Raw genomic sequence first — 21,795 nt, 5'->3', positions numbered from 1 at the left:
TTATTCTAAACGTGTTTTAGTTCTGGTTTAAGCACTTGGGCTTCAGGCCAGTTATTTTATATTAAGAAGGTTTGTGGTCTGCACTCGTGTGGGAGGAGAGGGTAGGAGGTGCATTTCAAAGTCAACCTCCTTCTCCCGAGTTTGGTTCTCGAACAATGTATGGTTTTCACTGTTTTGTTCTACTTCCTTTCCAAATTTACAATTAAAAGTTATATCTGGTTGTTACTCTCTTTCTTATTAAGTGCATCAACTTGCCACACTGATAATGGACCTTCATTTCTCCCATATTTCCCATAGTGTCTTAAAATTGGAAAATCGTTTCCTATTATTAAATCATGAATCAAATCAGGGGTTGTAGCCACAGGATACAATTATTTTCCCCAGCACATGTCAGAGGATAATCTGTAATCGTATGTTTATACCCTAGGGAACACTTGATAAAAAATTTTGTAGTTCTTGAAGCAGTCTGCTCTCTACAATTGCAATACATTTTACTAGCTTAGTTTTAACATTTTGACACTGTACTGTCTCAGTTATTCTACATCTTGAAGAAAACTTGTTTCAAGCTTGCATTTCAGTTTTCATAATAGTTTTCCATTTACAAAACAGCAATGTGACCTCTCCTTCTCCACTTCTATCAAATTAACATCTCTTACATTCTGTTTCAATGAAAAGATACATTTCTCATTACATCTTCAACCTTAGAAACACATATAGCATTACCCAGTATTGTGGCATTTACTGGAAAATGATTTATTACAATAACTAATTTATCAAATTTTCTGGAAACAGTATATAACACCAGTTCTCTACATAAGGCTTTTTTTTTAGACTTGACTACTACTGAAATTTCAAAAATTTTTCTTTCCTGGTGATGTTAAGTTAAGCAAAATCGATCGGTTATCTTATCGGTTTGTGTAAATTAAAAGCCCAGCTAAGAAATTTTACTGTCTGCACCTCAGCAGTTCTATAAGTACTAACATTTATTTGTCATAGTTTGCACCATCAGTCTCCATTACATACCTCTCAACTGTCTAGATTTTTACAGAATGTCCAGATTTTTATCTCATATTTTTATTCTGTTCATTATAAAACTTGTGGTTTTATGATAAATCACTTTTGATTAAAGTCACTAAATAATGACACACATTTGAGTTTCAGACTTCATATCCTTTAGAAAATGCATACTCATGCAAAACTTGTTATTCTAGCAACTTTCTAAATTTATAAGTGCAGTATTTAAAATCTGTCCCTATTTGTGGGCCTTTGTCCTCCCATTATTTGTCAAGATTTCTAGTGCTAAGAGGCTGAGAGGTATGCTCCTTTATGCCCATAACTGGCATAGTCTTTGAGTTGTCAGCTTCACTGCCCAGGCCTACTCGCTGTTGTTATAACAGTCTAAGCTTTCCCAATAAAGGGGTGAACCCACTTCCCCTTGAATATGAACACAGTTAAGTGAAACAAACTCCTCCATGCTCTCTCAAACAGGGAGAGTGCAATCACCTGGCTAGTGATAGATTACCGTGAGACTTAAGGCATGAGGTTTTTGCCTGAAATGTCTGCATTCTCCACCACTGTACAATCTATGAAAACACTGGTGGCAGAATATAAACTAAACATGCATTTATTAACTTTTTATATTAAAGCGTTGTCTCAACTGCTTTTCTAAAAAAAGCAACAAAGACAGTGCTTTCAAATAGTTCAGCAGTCCATGATATCCTATCAGAATACAGGAAGGACTCTTTCCTAGGCCATACTGTTGGATTCTAGCTCAGCTAATCCACTAGTTCACTCCAGGCTATAGACCTTTTTTCAGGGCTTCATGATATCAGTTCCAGAAATCAAGTATAGTACACCAGTTTTATTCCATATGCTCGCCCTGATAGGAACCTTGCTTAATTAATGCACCCAGGTCTTGCTTTCGACGCATCACACTGGTCCATCAGTGATGAACTCTTACTAAATGTAGCCTTTCAGTATACTGTCGTTTGGAGCAAAGTCCCTATGATTGCCTAATTGCTTGTGGTAACCACTGCAGGAATATTCCCAAGCACTACAAATTTAAAGTTACATGCACATTTTTCAAACATGTTACAAAATCACAGTTGAACAATATGTTTAACATAGTATTTATACACTTCACAGGCTCAAGCTATTACAGTTTAATAAATGTTTAGCTAGGGTAAGACAGTTGTATGTTCAGCAGCAGACTGTGTTGCACCAGCTAACTGATGTACAGGGCTAAATGTGAAAAGCATGTGAAAGTGTGTGAGTAGAGTTCTCTTGACAGCAAAACACTTAGAATTGTTTTAGTAATAAAGTGTACATATTAAGGTGTTGCAGTTGATTGTCTGGGAGAGAGTACTTCCTTGTTGATTATTGTTAAAGTTGACAAATGTGTATATAATTGTGTGTGTGTGTGTGTGTGTGTGTGTGTGTCTGTGTGTGTGTGTGTGTGTGTGTGTGTGTGTGTGTGTGTGTGTGTGTGTGTGTGTGTGTGTGTGTGTGTGTGTATGTTTAAAGGACTAATTAGATAAGGCTGGAAGTTTCTGGAATCTTAAGCAATTGCATAAAGTGGAATGGAGTTTGACAGGGTTGTCTATTCAGTCTACTGTTGTCAACACTGATGATAAATGCATTTGTCACTAGAACTGTCACATTAACGGAAATTATTAGCTAGATGTCAGGTGAAAAAATTAAAGTTATTGATACCAGAATCCTAATGTATGATCTGATTTTAGTGATTAAAACTTAGAAATGAGGACATTAATATAGGCTTTATATAGTTTGGAGAAGTTAGGATTATATAAATATTGCACTTGAGTCTGAAGGAAATGCTAGGTAGTATACAATTTGAAAATGAGTATTCTGTAGCTTTAAATATTTATTTTTTGAATGAGGAAGTGATGTTGGAAGAATTGAAAAAAAAATATGTAAATACTGATAGTAATAGTGAGATCGTGGAAAGTGTAAAGGTTATTTTTGCAAAGAAGATATTTTTGATTTAAAGCTTACTATTAGGACGGCTTACTTTGGAAAAGTGTAACCCTTACTTAAAAACCACAAACTAAACTGATGGATATTTTGAAGCTGCTTGGGGTTGCCAGTTACACCCAATTAAAAACAGTATTCTGTATAAAAATGAAAGCAAAACTGGTATTAATATGGTAAACCCAGTAGTTTACTTAGTTTATTTTCAGTGCTTAATACAGCTGTTGACAAATACGAAAGTAAGTCAGATTTCAGAGTTGGGTTATGCAATTTATGTCATGAAACAGAAAAAGGAAATTAAAAGTAGGGGAATAGTTTCCTTATTAAATGATTGATTGATTGATCATTTATTTATTTATACATCAATATATGCATATGCACATTTTTATCAATGCAAGTGCACTGAACTGGTAAAATGACCCTTTTCAGGCATGACCTAGGCCACTTTTTTAGTCAGCCTAGATTTTATACTATGCTTCATTTTACCACACAAGCTGACTGAGAATTACAGTAAGGGGGATTCTCAAATCCACAACAAATAATCACAGGCCTTCTGCAAGCCTCAGCTGTAGCACCACTAGTCTTCCGTATCTTTATTAACACCTTGTCAGCAGACTGCATTGATAGAAACATCACAACTTATGCTGATAATTAAGTCATCCATGTCACATCCCCAAAGCAATTCTTCAGACCTTCCAATAAACTATCTTCAAGTTACACACATGGCTTCTAAATAAGCAACTTCGTTGTCGCCTCACAGTAAGACGCTGTCCAGTTCGATTCTCAGATAGAGCGTCTTCTGCGTGGAGACATTCGTGAATGGGCATACCTTCGTTGAAGGTTGTGCATCAGGGCTGGCAACTCGGCACATAAAAATCAACTGCCAATCATTAGCTGACCAGAGTTCCGCTGTGGCGACCCCTAACCGGGAAAAGCCGAAAGACAACAACAACAACTACTAAGTGCTTCCAAACCAAACTTATGCTTTTGGAAGACACCACTCTCCTTCCAACTGATATATACATAAATGCATAAATAAGATACAATCTTTCAAATACCTTGACATTATTTTGGGCCTGACCGTAAATATAGCCTTCCACATAAACAGCATAAAAGGTCAAATAAACTTAACCCTAAATCTCTGCAAAAAAAAACTTCACTTCTCATGCTTGAAAACAGAGCAGCTATAGGAAAAATGTTCTCCAAACATGGGTGGAGCATGCTTTGCCAATACTACCCTGTGTCTCCAAAAAAAAAAACCTTAATGATCTCCAGTCACTGTCCAGCAAGACTTGTAACTTTATTCTCCTTTCACCTAAACAGCACCACTGCAGCAAATGGCTCCCTGATAAGGAAAGGGCAGTCAGGCTTCCTAGTATTAAGCCCAATCCACAAAACTAGACATAATATCACCCTCCACCTCTTGGCAACAGATTTATAGTGAAAAACACCCCATATTAGCTCCTTTCACAATATAACAGTGCAAAATACTTTCTCCAAGTTGAATAACTCCCTTTCTACTACCAGATGTGCCTTTTTTCTCTTATTCAGGATCCAAGCTATCTATGGGACTCAGTCCCTTCCACAGTTTGTAACATATCAGAATAAAACACATTCAGACATAATCTGCTAAAATTCATAAAGAAAAGGGTTTCCTGCTCCTGCTTCACTTATCTTCCTCACATACTTTCTCTCTGTCGTCTACTAAAACCCTAGTTAATACAGCCATGATGCCAAGTTACTACACTTCATAGTGTTGTACATATGCAAACACTTACTGCAAAGTTAAAAATACTTTTGTGTCATTTAGTTCCTTTATCACATTAGATCTGCCAGGGTAATCATACTGCATGAAATGTGTACGTTTTTATTATTGTATTACTGTTATTTTAAGAGTTGCTAATAATGTTTTCAACATAACTGCAGATAAGATGTAATGGCTCCAAGTTTTACTGCACAGGATATTACAAACTACCTGTATGAAATGAATCCCATCACCTCACTATGAGCACGTATCAAAAAGTGCAGTTTTGGCATCCTGTAAATCTTTGTTTGCAAAAGCAACAGCCAGCATCACATTAGCAGTACAGGTGTTTATGCTAGACAACATGGTACTGTTAATGATTTAGAAACTTTTCTTGGGAAGAGAAAAGAAGAAACACCTTCATGAATTATGACATGCTAATGCTTTTGAGGTTAAAAAAGAACATTACATTTAACATTTGCATGCATGACTCTTATTGTTCTTCTGGAAGTAACACATATTAAGAAAAAGTAGAGCATTACTGTTCTAACCAGAGGTGCAATTCACTCTTCCACACATCGCAGCCTTACTTAATTCTTTTTAGATGGTACACGTCTGTCTTGCTGCTGACCCTTTTCATAGTAGGTTCTCCCTAGACTAATATGGCAACTTTTTCAATCAATGCTAATACTAATGCTAATACTGTAGAGCTTTTCTGTAAGCATTCAATTGAAACTTAAAATGTTACTTTTTCTGGAGGAATCAGTGCAAACCTATGTCAGGGATTTCCCTGTATATGGTTCTGTATGAATTTTGCTATACATACTTCACTTTTTCCCCTAGAAGTAGAACAGATGGGACTACATGAAACACACCCATTTCCAGCATGATATAGCTGCAACAGATGATAATAAAACAAGTATTCTTTTGAGACCTACAAAAGGCACATGAGTTATCATGGGGATGGAAGCAGCCATGGGCTGGTTCAAGAAAAAAAAAGTGTTCCCAGAAACTGATTTATAATAGTTGAAATGACTGAAAAGTAGCATGCAGAGTAAATTGAAGCAATTACAGAAACAGCAGTCACTAACTACATTAATTAGCTCTATTACTGAGGCGGTTATATTTCTATATTTACATACATGCATACATAATTGTACAGATTTCATTTTTTTACTTGCATCATTAAACACACAATCTGTAATGGAAAGATTATGCTTGGAATACATGCAACTTGGAAAACCTATTAAAATTACAAATTCTGAAACACCCAAAGGGAAACATCAAAAGAGAGACGTGTATAAAATAGGTAACAAATGATGCAACTAAAAAAGTAACATTGACAGGTCAGACAATACCACTTCTGTTAGTTATGAAACTGTCATCATTTTACTGCAGCTAATTTTTTTGTTCTGATATACTGTTTAACAGTACCAGGTAACCTTAGAACTTTATTACATTAAAAAAAACATAACTTACTTCTCTTTGGAAGTGTCTATCTTCACTACATTTCCTTAGAAGCTCAATGTCTGCCTGTACAGATCGTTCCATGGTATTGCTCACTGTCAGTGCTAAGGTGCCAGACTCGTGACAAAATTCCAGGAAAGTGCTACTGTCAAGCGCCTTCTTAATAACACCAGCAGAGGGTGCAATGTGAACATTTTGATACCTGAAAAAGAAAGAAATTCAGAATTTTAATGCATGGAATTTTCTGAAACAGACCCATTCCTTCATGCTGTCCAACATGATGAAATAACTAATCAAATATTCCAATGCAGCCTACTGCCTGCTAAAGTACATATTAATCCATGAAAATGATAGTGAAACAAAAAGCAGTTTGTGTGAACTAAAGTGCATGTGTTGTTTCATCAGTGACTGTGCATAGTTTACTGTTGGAACAAAGTTACAAACAAACATTCCTAAGCTGAAACAAAACGTGATATGGGATCTCCTTTCTCTGCCTTTGGCAAATTCTAGATTTTAACTTCTGAAGAGAAAATATTTTGAGTAAATAAACTCAGTCCTAACTGGTTTTGTTATGGCAAAGCAAAATTATTATATAACAAATCCAGCTAATCTGCATTTTCTCATTATAACTCTGATATGAAATTAACTGACAGCATATTCCATTACTTTATGTTGAAATCTCCAGTGCCCCAAAGGACCTTTGCTTTATTTTTAATTCAATGATACTGACGTTTCACTGCAGAGCTTCAAGCCAAAAGAAATGCATGTGTGTGTTTGTGAAGGCACACACACACATTCCAAATTTGTACCTACACAAAACACGCAGGTTGCAGACATGTATGGACATTCCATATTTGCACATCTATATTTGCATTAATTTTACCTATAATAAGAACCAGAAGAAAGATTTACAAAAAAAAATTGTATGGCATTGTCCATCAATATGTAGTCATGATCTTTATTTTTCATATTATTGAAAACAAGGTAAAGGCAAGGCAGTTGTAGTCGAGGCTATACGTTTTACCATAAAGTATACACATTTTCCTTAATGATTGTGGTGTATGGTTTTGGCATTTTAAATGTAAGATATATTAGAGCAGAGCTGTTGTCTTCATAAGTCTTGCACTGTCATGCCACCTAACTGTTTTCTGTTGCTTTTCTCTTCCGCTTCTGCCATTTGTGTGGCAAAAATCACTGGGAAAAGTAAATCAACATGAAAAAATTAAGTGGAAACAGTGCAGTAGAAAATAAAATTATAGCATGGATGGTTAAACTTAAAATAGCACTTTAAAGAAGTATAAGAAAAAAGACAGTAAGGACGAAAAAGAGAACACTACCAGGCAAAGTAGAAGCGGGGGTGGGGTAGAGATGGGTAGATTAACAGGCGCCCACCCCATTAAAAAGGAAATGAAATAATTTGTATTCACAATGGTTAACAAAGAAAAACTCTAAGGGAGGTAGAAGTACTACAATAATATGATGATTGTCGGTGGTGCAGTGATGCAGCAGTTACAGCTGTATTGTCACAGCAAGAGGTTCTCTGGTTCGATACTCAGCTGGGGTGCCTTCTATGCGGAGGCTGCATGTGCTCCCTGCATTTGCATGGGTTCCTCCGTGTTTCCTAGACACTCATCTGGAGCATTTCTCCCCAGGCCTCCAATGAAAATGGGCTCTGTCCCAGTCAGCCTTTCCCAGTAAACAAATGTTAAATAAAATAAATAAAACAGACTATGAGTGAGAAGTATTACAGAGCTGAAACACACTGTTCAGTGTCCCCAAAACAGGATGGAAACCCCTAAACCAGAGTGATGTTATTGGTAGTGTGATTAATAAAAATCCACTCACGTTTATTTATTTATTTTATTTTATTTTACATTTGTTGACCGGGCTAGTCCAGCTGGATATATGTCCATTTTCGGTGGAGGCCCGGGGAGAAAAGCTCCATTGGTTAAAACAAGATTAGAGAATACAAATACACATAAAACAAAAGCAGTAAGCATAAAGGATAAGAAGATTTTAGTATAGGTAATACACATCTAAGAGTAAAAAACATCCATAACAAGAAAATATTCAAGTAAATGGTTAACGACTTTCAATACGAAATTAGATAGTATCTAAACATACAGTGTATCAATACATTGTTTTGAAAAAATGGTAGACAATATATATATATATATTTTTTTTAATACAACATATATGAGATCAGTAATATCTAGAAAGATATTATGTCAGAGGAAGTCAGTCAGGATATCTTAGCAGAGAAGGAAGAATTGTGGTAGAGGAAATGAGGTTAGTCAGGGTTGGTACAAGAGCAAAGCCAGAATTTATTAAGATGTATTTGCAGTTGTTCTTTAAAGAGTGGAAGAGTGGCCAAAGAGGAGATATTTGATGGAAGATTGTTCCATATTTTGCCAACTGAGTTGGAAAAAAGGGAATTACCTGCAGAATTAATAGTTTTGGTACTATTAACTAGTAGTTTGTCTGAAGAACGTAGTTGTTTCAGGTTATTGTAGGGAGTCAAGAGATTACAGAGAACTGGTGTTTTAGATGGTTGATATAGAATTTTGTGAGCTATTAAGAGTTGTTGATAAATGAGCTTGTTTGGAAGTTCAAGCCAGTCTAGTTGTTTTAAGTTTAGACAGTGGTGAGTTCTAAACTGAGATCCTGTGGCAAATCGAGCAATATTATGGTAAGATGTAGTAAGTTTCTTAAGGTTACTTTTAGAGAGATTAGTGAAAATAGGGGAAGCATATAGAAGGGTAGAGATAAGGTGTGATTGGGCTAAGGTGGTCCGGTCTTTTGTGTAAGAGACTGGAGTTCAGTTTGAGAGGAAGCAGTGCAAATTATAGTGGAATCATCTGCATATTGTATGCAGGTAGTGTTAGGGATAGCTGATTGGAGGTCATTAATAAGGGTTTGATTCTGTACAGGGATCCAATCTTTTTATTAACTACTTTTATTGTGTTGTTAATGTGACAATCATAGTTAAGATTATTGTCAATAGTAACACCTAGAAGTTTTGTTGAAGAATCAGGAGTAATTTGAGTGTTATCAGTGGAAGTAACAGAGAAGTTTATAGAAGTAGATTTACGGGTAGGTGAAAATAGTAACAATTTGGTTTTCTTAGGGTTAAGGAGTAGACAGCGGTCAGAGAACCACTGTTCAACAGTTGAAAAGGCTTTTTGTGAAAGAGACTGGAGTTCAGTTTGAGAGGAAGCAGTGCAAATTATAGTGGAATCATCTGCATATTGTATGCAGGTAGTGTTAGGGATAGCTGATTAGAGGTCATTAATAAAGATAGAAAAGGGCCCAGGATAGACCCTTGAGGTACTCCTAAAGAGATAGGAAGGAGAGCAGATAGCGAATTTTTCCAGAGTACTGCCTGGTGACGGTTTTCTAGATAAGAAGTAAACCAAGTTAAGGAAGAGGGATCCAGTGCAAGAGATTTTAGTAGGTGCAGAAGAAGTTTATGATTAACCATGTCACATCACATCTAGTTCTGTATGGATTTATACAAAAAGGTGGACAAAACAATGGTGTCACATAGGTTTCAGCCCATATTTCTGAATTAACTCAGTAAATGGGCCTTTGACCACTCACTTTTACAAATCCCTGGATGATAAGAAAATATCTAAGGCATGGAAAATGCCATTGTGGTTTATTTATTTATGTGTGTTTATTTATTTATTTATGAATATTGTCAGAAATGGGGGAGCAAGAGAGCTATAGCAAACTTCACACCAGGCAGTTGATTTCATTGGTTGGAAAAACAAATGAGATCTCTTAAAAAGCAAAAATAAAGATTCTTTAAGCACATAAATGCCATAAAGACATAAACCGTTACACTAGGCAGATGCAATATTTTTTTCTGAATGATCAACGTAATACACAAGGAGTTGCTGCTGCAGGTGTTGGCTTATCCTAATGTTAACAGGTCATGTAACACTGCAAACACGAAATGAATATGCAAGTAGCCAAAAGTAAACCGAGTTTACCACTCTTCATTAAAAACTGCTCAGTCAGTAGGATTTACAGGGTAATAGTAACTGCAGTCCAAAAGGAATGAAGATGGGTTGTATACCACAGGTGTAAGAGTCAGAGTGAACAAAGGGGAGTGAATGAAAGGGAGCTCTATATCACAACTGTATGAACCAGAGTAAATGACAGGGAGTTGCATATCACAAGTGTATGGGCCATAGAGAATAAAGGGGAGTTGTATATCACAAGTACATGCACCACAGTGAATGAAGGGGAGTTGCATATCACAGGTGTATGGATCAGTCCTCTTCGGTGTACATGTTAGTAGCAGAAAGCATAACAGAGGAGTGAGTGGCAGAAAGAAGAATATGCACAGTCCGTACAAATTCGGGGTAGACTGCATGAGAGGTAACTTTACAGAGTTAGTGAAACAATTTATAAGCTTTGTGCAATATAATACTACTGGATAATAAATACCTGAGAGAAAATTACTTAAAGGGATGTAAAATACTAACAGCACCAAACCTTATTGTATCAGGTGACCTAACAGGTTGGCAGTAAATGTGGAAAAGCAATAAGAAAAGTTCACAAGTTCATTGACAGGTACTAGACATGCACTCCAGTAAACCTTTAAGGAGTCTACCCCAAATTTTCAATTCTCCCAAACCACTGTCTGGTTAAATAACTTGCTCAAGGTCACGCAATAGGGAAATGAAGGCTGAGGGAAATCAAACTCTCCACCATGGGTCATACAGTGGATATAAAAAGTGTATACACCACTGTTAAAATGCCAGGTTTTTGTGATATAAAAAATGAGACCACAATAAATCATTTCAAAACTTTTCCCGCCTTTAATGTGACCCATAACCTGTACAATTCAATTGAAAAACAAACAAATCTGTTTGGGGAAAAATATAAAAAATAAATGTACAATAAGCTGGTTGCATAAGTATGCACACCCTTAAACTAATACTTTGTTGAAGCACCTTTTGATTTAATTACAGCATTCAATCTTTTTGGGTAGGAGTCTTCTTGGGTACACATCTGCTAGCAATTAAAGATACTCTGATTAACCCCAAATAAAGTTCAGCTGTCCAAGTAGGATTTTCCTGACATTTACTCATTTGTCTGCTACAGCAAAAGCCGTGGTTCACAGAGAACTTACAAAGAATCAAAGGGATCTCATTGTTGAAAGGCATCAGTCAGGACAAGGGTACAAAAAATTTAGACAGCATTGGATATACCATGGAACACAGTGAAGACAGTAATCAAAAAGTAGAGAAAATATGGGACAACAGTGACGTTGCAAAGGACTGGATGTCCCTCCAAAACTGATGAAAAGACAAGATGAAAACTGGTCAGGGAGGATGCCAAGAGACCTACAGCAACACTGAAGAAGCTGCAGTAATTTCTGGCAAGTATTGGTTGTGTACTACATGTGGCAACAATCTCCTGTATTCTCCACATGTCTGGACTATAAGGTAGGGTTGCAAGATGGAAGCCTTTTCTTACACAGAAAAACATCCAGGCCCGGCTAAAATTTGCGAAGCAATACATCAAGTCTCCCAAATGCATGTGGGAAAATGTGTTATGGTCTGATAAGACCAAGGTTGAACTTTTTGGCCACAATTCCAAAAGGTACGTTTGGTGCAAAAACAACACTTTGCATCACCAAAAGAAGTATGCTGGTGGCAGTATCATGCTTTGGGTTGCTTTTCTTCAGCAGGAACTGGGGTTTTGGTCAAGGTGGAGAGAATTATGAACAGTTCCAAATACCAGTCACTTTTGGCCCAAAACCTTCAGGCGTCTGCTAGAATGCTGAAGATGAAGAGGAATTTCACCTTTCAACACAACAATGACCCCAAGCATACATCCAAATCAAGAAAAGAATGGCTTCACCAGAAGAAAATTAAAGTTTTGGAATGGTCCAGCCAGAGCCCGGACTTAAATCCAATAGAAAATGTTTGGGGTGACCTGAAGAGGGCTGTACACAAGAGATGCCCTTGAAATCTGACAGATTTGGACCGCTTTTGCAAGGAAGAGTGGGCAAATATTGCCAAGTCAAGATGTGCCATGCTGATAGACCCCTACCCAAGAAGACTGAATGCTGTAAGTAAATCAAAAAGTGCTTCAACAAAGTAATAGTTTATGGGTGTGCACACTTACACAACCAGCTTATTGTACATTTTTTTATATTTTTTCCCCTAACAGATTTGTTTGTTTTTCAATTGAACTGTACAGGTTATAGGTCACATTAAAGGTGGGAAAAGTTTGGAAATTATTTATTGTGGTCTCATTTTTTACATCTCAAAAACCTGGCATTTTAACAGGGGTGTGTACACTTTCTATATCCACTGTAGCCTTAATATTCTACACTAACTGCCAGGCTCATTTATTAACACTGCAGAATAATGTATACAGAGAAGCATTTCCTGTAGTTGCTGTCCTTCTTCACTACAGATAATTAGTGCACCTGCATCAGGAGTACAACAGTTTTCAGGATTTCACAAATGTTTAAACAGGACCTAGATCCCTTCTTAAACCAATTAAATTTTACCAAAATCAGTCCTACGCAACAAAAAATGTATCCTCCCTGATCTCCCAGTATGTAATTATTATGACAATCAACAAACTCAAACCCAACAAATCATCAGGTCCAGATGGTTTTACGGCCAAATTCTACAAAGCCTTCCCACAAAAATCATCTCTCTTCCTTCTCCATCTGTTCAGTCACATTGCTTCCAATGGTGTAAGTGATACACATCTAAATGCAGCCAAAACAATTCTCATACCTAAACCAAACTCAAAACCCCCCTGAACTACAGACCTATAGCCTAATAAATCTTGATATGAAAATATTTGCATCAATACTAGCAAACAGAATTAATCCAATCATTCCAAATTTGTTTCCCCTGAACAATCAGATTTCATAATACACAGACAAACCTTGTCATTACTCTGGGCACCATGAGCAATCCCTCTATCCATACACGTACTCCAATCTACACCTTAGCGATTGATGCCCCGAAAGAATTTGATAGACTCAATGTAAACTTTTCCCTCAATATCTTGCCTCTGTTTAACATACCCAATAACTACATACAAGCTATCAAAACATTATACTCCAAGGCTCATACTTACCTACAAATTAATAATCACCTACCTTCTCGAATTGACATTGAGAATGGTGCCAGACAAGGTTGCCCTATGTCCCCCTATGGTTTTAATTAATACATTGAATCCCTTTTTATCCTCATTTCTCAGAAAACTTTCCACCATATCCTCAATATCTTTAACACTAAAATTACCCTCGTGGCTTTTGCTGATGACCTAAATCGTTACTACTCACTACTTAATTCAGACCTCTCCATTCTGTTCCTATTGTGATAAACACAAGGCTGATCTGCTCCACATCTTCTGGAGCTGCAAATGCACCTACAAGCTATGGTGCTCACTTAGAGTCCAACTAGAAAAAATGGGCTATGAAAAGTCCACCTTGTCTTAGAAACTAGCTCTCTTACATATCATCCCCGCAGGCCTGACTAAACTACAAACATGAATATGAATAACACTAGTTTCTTTACTTAAATACTACATTACACTACATTGGAAGGACAGAGCATCACTCACATGGGAGGGTTTCAAACAATTATCTACCAAATACCTACTAGCTCACAAATATTTAACTTGCACTCAGAAATTCCACACTTACTTTACAGAATTTTGGAAATCCGTTTTTGAACATATTCTAGCTTGAAGTTGGTATATATAATTAATGACAGAATTTTGTCATATGTGTAAATGGTTCTTACTGTTTTGCATGTATGTCTGGTCATGTTACGACCTGTCTATTAATATTGTTACATTTTACTGTATCTGTTTTCACAAAAAAAAATATTTCAAAAATGCAAATATAAAAACAGAATGAAAGCTGTGCAATTACTATCATTAAAATGGTTTAACGCATAGACCAGTAAACTTATCAAGCAGAAGGAAATTAAAATGTATATCCTGGAGAAAAGGAAATAGAGACTGAACATGATAACAACATCTAAGTGTCTCAAGTAAGTTAGCAATGATTAAGAGAGAGAGAAATCTGTTAGAGGAGACAATATAGAAAACTAAGGGGCAAAATTTGAAGAAAAAAGTCATCTTAGCAGGTGAAGTAATTCCTTCTTACAGTCTAAACTGCAGCACTACAGATTTACCTTTAGAAATTAGAATTAGAATTCAGTAATTTGATTTACTGGATAATATTTAAACATTTCATGTGAATGTTGGAAAAATAAGGCAAGGTTTAATAAGGAATTGCCATTTTCCATTTATAAATATAATAGGTATGTCAGTCAAGCAGTATTTTCCTCCTGAGAAATTCTGTGTTCCTGAAAACTCAAATGAAAAAATAGAAAGGACTGCATGCATAATAAGTACTAAAACTTTCATTTGTAATCATGTTTATTGTATTATTATTTTACTAAACCAGTACAATAGTAAGCCTTTAGCAATAGTGCTTAAAATGTCCACACACTAAAATGAAGCTGCATGAGGTAGTTAGCAAATACATACAGGAAGCGGCTAGCAGCTAAAATTAAGACAGTCAGCTGTCAGTACATTTAAAATGTTATATTACACAGGGTTTATAGATGGCAGGCAATATATTTTCTTGCACTGATCCGGTTTTTCTTATTTTTGCCAAATGTGATGTTCGGCATTAACTGTAAAGTCTGGCACCAAAAAGTACATTACATTCCACATGAAAAGTTCTTTGCTGTTCTGTCAACCTTGTACTGATTCCCCCCTGCTGCAGTGATTCCTTTTTTCTGGTCTCTTCCTTCTTATCAGCTCCAGAAGTTTTAAATCCAAAAAAGGAGACTTCTTAACACCACAAGTAGGCCCAGCAAGTTGTGCGACATTATTGACAGTTGTATTCTGTCTATCTGAGACAGAAACATTTAAAGGGGAATCGCATGGAGCAACAGAGAACCAAAGGGCAAACCAAGTTGGATTTGGGACCTGCAGTCCGAAGCAAGACTCTATGGACTTGATTTTCAACATTTCATCTGTTGTTCTCACAGAAGAGTAAGTAAGGGTTCTTAATAAAGGACTGTCTTTTATACCTGCTAAAAGTTCAGTACTGAGTGAAGTTTTATTAGATTTGAGACGTGAGAAACATTTCTCTAAAGTCAATTTATGGTAACACACAGTCCCAGAATGTCACATTTAAAAAGCTCAATTTGTTCTAGTTAATGCACCCCTGGCTGAAGCTTTTCATAAAGTGTGTGACCAAGACATTAGTTAGAGAAGTGTTGAGTCGCAAACATAAGAAACTTTTTTATAACTTGACTGAGACTGAATTTCATGCTCTTCATGAATTAATATCATTTGAACATTTGCATGTTTGACCAGCTGATAAAGGGGGTGGAATTGTGCTAATGGACACTGCCAAATATTTAGAGAGTACAACTACTATGCTGAGTGATGTCTCAACTTAGCAGAAACTTAGTAATGTAGATGTTAAAATACTTTTAAATGACGTACAGGTGAGCTTACATGAACTGCTTATGGAAGGCACCATTGGGAGAGATTTACATGAATAGTTTTAGTTGAGTATCTCACTATATCAATTATTTATGGTCTCCCAAATGTTTAAGAGACCTACCCATGAGACCTACTGTTTCGGGACATGGGTAAGCTACTGAACCACACTCTATTTTTGTTGAAAAGAAGTTACGTCCAGTGGTTGATAAAGCAGCCAATGTACTGAGAGATAACAAAGCATTTTCTTTTGTTGTTGTACAACTGGTTGACCGACTTTAGTGGAACTGCTTTTTCGCTTGTAACAATGGATGTGACATCACAGTTTACAGTGATTCTGAATGGTATTGGTATTGATTTTGTTAAACTTTTTCTGTCTGATCATTCAGGATATAGTACTGCACAGATACAATTGTTACGCACTTTTCTTGAGATTATATTAGAGCATCATATTTTTGTTTTTGATGATCAGCTTTATCTACAGAAAGTTGGAGTTGCCATGGGCACAATGTGTGCAATAGCTATGCTAGCTTAGTCATGGCTTAATGGGAATCTCTGTATGTGTTGGTTGACCAGAATCTTTTTCATTGGTTCATCCCCTTTTATACTGGCTTTGGGGATGATGTCTTTTTTTATCTGGACAAGTCTACAAGATATGTTGATGGACTTTGCGGAGTGTTTGCAAAATACTATGAGCTTTCTTAGTTTCACTGTAAAGTACTCAAATTAAATGATAGATTTCTTGGACATTACTATCTATAAAACTCTCACAGGTCTGAGTATGATTTTATATAAGAAGTCTTGCAAGAAAGTGAATATTTTACACAGGCGAAGCATGCACCCACAGAAATGTGTTAAAATGACAGTTTTACAGGTTATCTAGACTATGTTATGATGATGGTGAAATGTTGAGATCTTTTGCCCAGCAGAAAAATTATTTTATAATAAAGGGCTATACAGAAGAGATTGATTTAGCACAGAATGAAGTGTTGAGATGTAGGTCTGAATCTGCCCGACCTTAATTCTCATAGAATGAATGATGTATCAATACCCAGTGCAGACATGGATAAGGTTAGGTTTTCCCTTACCTACTCTAATGATGTTGGTATTTTCGATGATATAGTGAAGAACAACTGCATATTCTCACTGCTGAAGAGAAATGAAAAAACTTGTTGGGTGAAACTAATATTTTTTAAGAACAGTCCATCCTTGAAACAGTTATTGTGTTATAAACCGGCAAAGAGTAAGAATGAATTGCTATCTGTATCCATGTAAATCCTGTAACATGTGCAAGTAGGTAAATAGTAGTAATAGTCACAAGAATATTGTGACCGGAAATGTTTACCAATTTAACTTTTATGCAGACAGTAAAAGTTCAGATTTAGTGTATCCTGCTGTCTGCAAGGTTTGTGAATGTTATTATGTTGGTAAAATGAATAGACCGTTAAGGGACATGATATGTGAACATAATAATGACATCTCTAAGAAAAATGTTAGAAATGCCCTTGTTAGGCATGTTGTAGTTACTGATTCTACCCATAGATTTATGTTTCTGGTACTAGATTTGATTAAACTTAGTATTAGAAGAGGTGACATTAAACTAAGACTGAATTTGTAGAGACAAAATGAATTTTAGAATTGCGTGCTGTTTGAAAGGTTTACATGGTTCTGTACCTTTAAGACCTGTGCTAAAATCTAGGGCCTTACCCTGCCCAGATTTAAAAGTGAGTACTTAAGGAAATTTTAACTTTTGTGTATTAGTTCTGAGTAAGTGCCTGCAATAGGGGGTGAACGCTCATCTTTTTTCTTGTTTTTCTGTAGTTTTAATAGTTGTTTTATAAAACATGAGTTCTAGTGAAATTTCTGCTGCGTTGGCTGGATATACTTGTTTTGTGCTGTTTGACGTTGTGGCTTGTCCAGTCTTATCTGCATATCTTGTTTTGTTTCTTCTTATTATTTTTTATTTATTTATTTTTTATTTAACATTTGTTTACTGGGAAAGTCCAACTGGGACAGAGCCTATTTTCGGCAGAGGCCAGGGGAGAAATACTTCAGATGCATGTCTTTGAAATGCGGGAGAAAACTGGAGCACCCAGAGGAAACCCATGCAAATGCAGGAAGGACATGCAGACTCCACACAGAAGGCACCCCAGCCGAGAATCAAACCAGAGAACCTCTTGCTGTGAGGTGACAACGCTAACCGCTGCATCACTGCAACTTGATTTTCATGCTATACTGAAGCATATATCCAAATACAGACAACATGAATATTTCTTTCGACTTTTTCTGGAAACTGCCTGCCTATAGGTACATGGGCAGAAAAAAATGGTAAAGCAAGCAGGCTTCAGATTGTATTATTCGACATGTTGAACCATGATTTAATACATTTACTAGTTTATGAAAATCAATTGCAAACTCTGCTCTCGTAGTTCGTCTGTCTATATTTAAATATATTATATGTACACGTGAGCTGGGGCTGCACTTCTGGCATGGCTACATGTGTTAATGTGTCAGCGTGAAATATAATGATCATACCAACAAAACAATCTGAAGCTCAGTTGAGCTTGTAAGTCTCGACTTGCTTTTTCAGTTTACTTTCACAAATATTGTGATTGTCCTCCTGTGAGCAATTAACTTTTAAATGGTTCAGTGAACAAATTAGATCTGCTGCTTTAGCTTGAGAGAACAGCAAAGACAGGACAGGACAAAAAAGGGAGTTATGCAGTTAAGAAACATAGCAGGAAGAACACATTGGTAAAACAACTGAAAGTGGTAAACTGAATGAGTGCCACACCAGTCAGCATGACAGCTTTCTTACTAACTGAACTAAAAGAAACCAATAAACTCACCATACCAGCTGCTGCAGTATTATCAAAACAACAGAACTGCTTTTCCATATACTTCAAAGTGTTTGATTTTATTTTTATTTCACTAGCAGATCATAAGATGTATATACATCTGTGTATTGTTCTTCTGAAGCAATACATTGTACTTGTACACATACTCATCAAAAAAAACCCCCAGAAAATTAATAAATGTAACTCAGGGGACTTGGTTCATGTAAACCATGAAATATCTTGTATTTTAGGATTAGGAGACTTTGCGAGATTTCTGTCTTTGTCATTTACCACAAAACTTGCTCCCTAAACCTACAATGCAAGATATTTCATTACTCCACAAAATCAAGATTGTAAATTACCCCCCCCCCCTCCCAAGGACAATTTACCACATATACCCCCTCCCAAGGACAATTTACCACATATACCCCCTCAGGACAATTTACCACATATACACCTAACAATTTTCAAAAATGATGCGATACCCATTAACTGTAAACATTAACAGATGCCTAATAGAAGGGTTATTTTGATCAATATGGAAATAATATAGTACTTTTCTACTTCTAAAATGCGGAGAAAGGCACATACTGGAAAAACTATAGACAAATCTAATTCTAAGCCCCCTTTCTAAAATTCTCGACAATGTAGTACACTCCCAACTTGATGACTATCTGGCCCTGCATAAAACAATTACACTAACTCAACATGATTTTCACCCAAACACCACTGCACAAGTAGTTCTTGTGGAGTTAGTCAACTACATCTCAACCTAATGCGGTACAGGGCAGGCCACAGCAGGACTTTTTGTTAACTCTTCTAAAGTACTCAGTACTGTTAACCACAGCCTCCTTCTACAAAGACATCAAAGTATAGGCTGTAGACCATCTGTTAAAGGACTTGAGGAGCTATCTTAATGACAAAACACAGGCTACGGTATGGCACAACATTATATCACACACACTCATCCAACATTTGGGTACAAGGATCTGTATTATTCCCCATATCTTTATCAACTCCTCTAATAACATGCTTTGGCATACACATGGTTTAAAATTCTTAAAACAGACTGATGACTTAACTATCTTACATAGTACAAAGAATACATACAACCTTGTAAATGAAATACATGCCTCACTATGTAAATTACTCATATACTTACATGAATGTAAACTTATATTAAATATATAATATTATAAATATGAATAAGAATAAACTCGTACTTCATTGGACACTACTTTAAAAGTAGCACAACAACAAATACAACACAAATAGTAACAATTAACTCTACCTACACTGAGATTATAACAGATTGTGTGTGCACTGCAAGAGACAATAAGTCAGCAATTACTGAACATGTATATATTTTTATGCATGCACTTGGAGCTTTTCTCCCGGGCCTCCACTACGGCCCAATGGATTTTCCTGGTTAACAAACTACAAATAAATAAATAAAATGAGACTTGTAAGATATTTTCATCAGATAACACCCACATAACATAACTGACTTTGGCATAATACCAAATCCTATTTATTCTCTGATATTTTAATATATGTCTTTGATGATATACTCCAATGCAACCACATGCTGTGTCGAAGCCCAAGTCATAGGTTTAAGTGTTAAACTTCTCAACATTTCCTGTAATACCTTTCTCACCTTTCTGCATTCTTGTTTATTTGGGCTTATTGGGGCAAACAAAGCTGTAGTGCCCCAAGTGACATTTACATGTCTATATCTAATTTTTCTCACCTCACCCACCTTAACTTATCATGTTCTTAACCCTATAGGCTCTTAAGAAATAAGCCACTATACAAATTTAGCATGAAATGCTCCTTTCAATCTTATCTTATTTGTTCTACATAGAGATCATAAAGGAGCATTTCACAAATGCCCCCCTTTAAACCAAACATCAATTACTCTACTTCTCTTATCTCCCCACTCTTTAGATGTACACTCCAGTATCCAGAACTTTCATCAATTTCCCATTTTTCATTTTCCAACTGGTATCTCTACCTGGTAGCTATAACCACATAAAACAAAACACACAATTTGTTTAAAAATAACCCGTATTACAAAACCTTTTACTGACCAAGATAAAACTAGATTAGGACTAGAGGTAGATGACTGCCTGAACTATATTTTTGTTTAACAAAGATTTTAGCTTAGGGAGAAGGCATGACATCATTTTCAGTGTCTTGGTACAAAATGGTTACCTTGGCATATAAGAACTGTCTAAACTCTTAGCAGCAGACCTACTTTCAGACCATATGCATACATACCTGCCACTACATTTGCAGGCACGGTAAATAATACACCTGCAGAAGCCCCATGTGTCCCTCAAGAACCCATACTTTCAGCAAAACCAAAGCCTAAGACACATAAAACATACAGACTTCATAATAACCACAGTAAATAAAGACATTCGCAGTTGCTGTGCCATGGCAGTGTTGAGAGTCTGTAAATACAATACACAAAGGTCGGTAAAGCAGATATTGCTAATGTAACTCACAAAACATACAAATAATCAGTGGCTTCCCTATGAATAAAACAAAACATACCTCACTGGACTTTACACAGAGTTTTTGACAGTGATGGCTCTCCCAAGACTAACATCAGTATGAACATTCTTCATATTGGAATGAACAGTCTAAGACTGCCCTCTCTCTTGGATATGAAGGGTTTATTCAACACCCCAGAAGGTAAGGAGAACATTTACAAAGTAAAACCCTCCCATCACCACTTACGGCACTGCAATATGAAGATAAAATGTTGGAAATCAGACAGTGGCTCAGGACATGTGCTTATAGAAGGGCATTGAAGAGGGGAGGAACATCAGTACCCACTTAAGTAGTATCAAAACTGCATCCAAACTTTTTCTGAGGATCTGCTACTTTTCTCCAATTTCCAGCATGCATGTAAATGTTTATATACATGCATGCATGTAAATGTCTATATACCCACTAAACACTATACATTTTGAGACATTTCTTTTATATTATGTATAACCCAACTCTCAAAAACAATTTGAGCAATCTAGCAAAATCTACTTTCCCAAATCATGTTATGATACTTTGTGTATCCCACCTGGTCAAGTCACACTGGCCTGAGGTCACTTTACTTAAATGCTGTGTTACAGAAGTGTTTTACAAATATTATCTCACATTAAAAAACAATATATATTGAATGTTTACTCCATGATTACCAAATATTCAGGGTTGACCTTGCTATTAGGGAGTTGGTGT

The 21,795-nt window shown here is 36.2% G+C and overlaps 1 protein-coding gene across 4 annotated transcripts in view; it reads right to left on the bottom strand.

Annotated features, from left to right (window-relative positions):
- ARHGEF28 (Rho guanine nucleotide exchange factor 28) overlaps window positions 1–21,795 on the bottom strand; it is a 3,217,901-nt gene that overhangs the window by 1,754,852 nt on the left and 1,441,254 nt on the right. For all 4 annotated transcript variants that reach the window (XM_044063941.1, XM_044063943.1, XM_044063942.1 and 1 more), the window contains exon 7: window positions 6,215–6,404. In XM_044063941.1, the coding sequence (XP_043919876.1) occupies window positions 6,215–6,404 (190 nt within the window). The remainder of the gene's footprint in view (window positions 1–6,214; window positions 6,405–21,795) is intronic.

This window comes from Protopterus annectens, chromosome 2.part2 (genome assembly GCF_019279795.1).
Source record: "Protopterus annectens isolate FY-2018-M chromosome 2.part2, PAN1.0, whole genome shotgun sequence".
Classification (NCBI taxonomy): Eukaryota; Metazoa; Chordata; order Ceratodontiformes; family Protopteridae; genus Protopterus; species Protopterus annectens.
The sequence above is the reverse complement of the archived record's forward strand: the minus strand, read 5'-3'. Positions and strand labels throughout refer to the sequence as shown.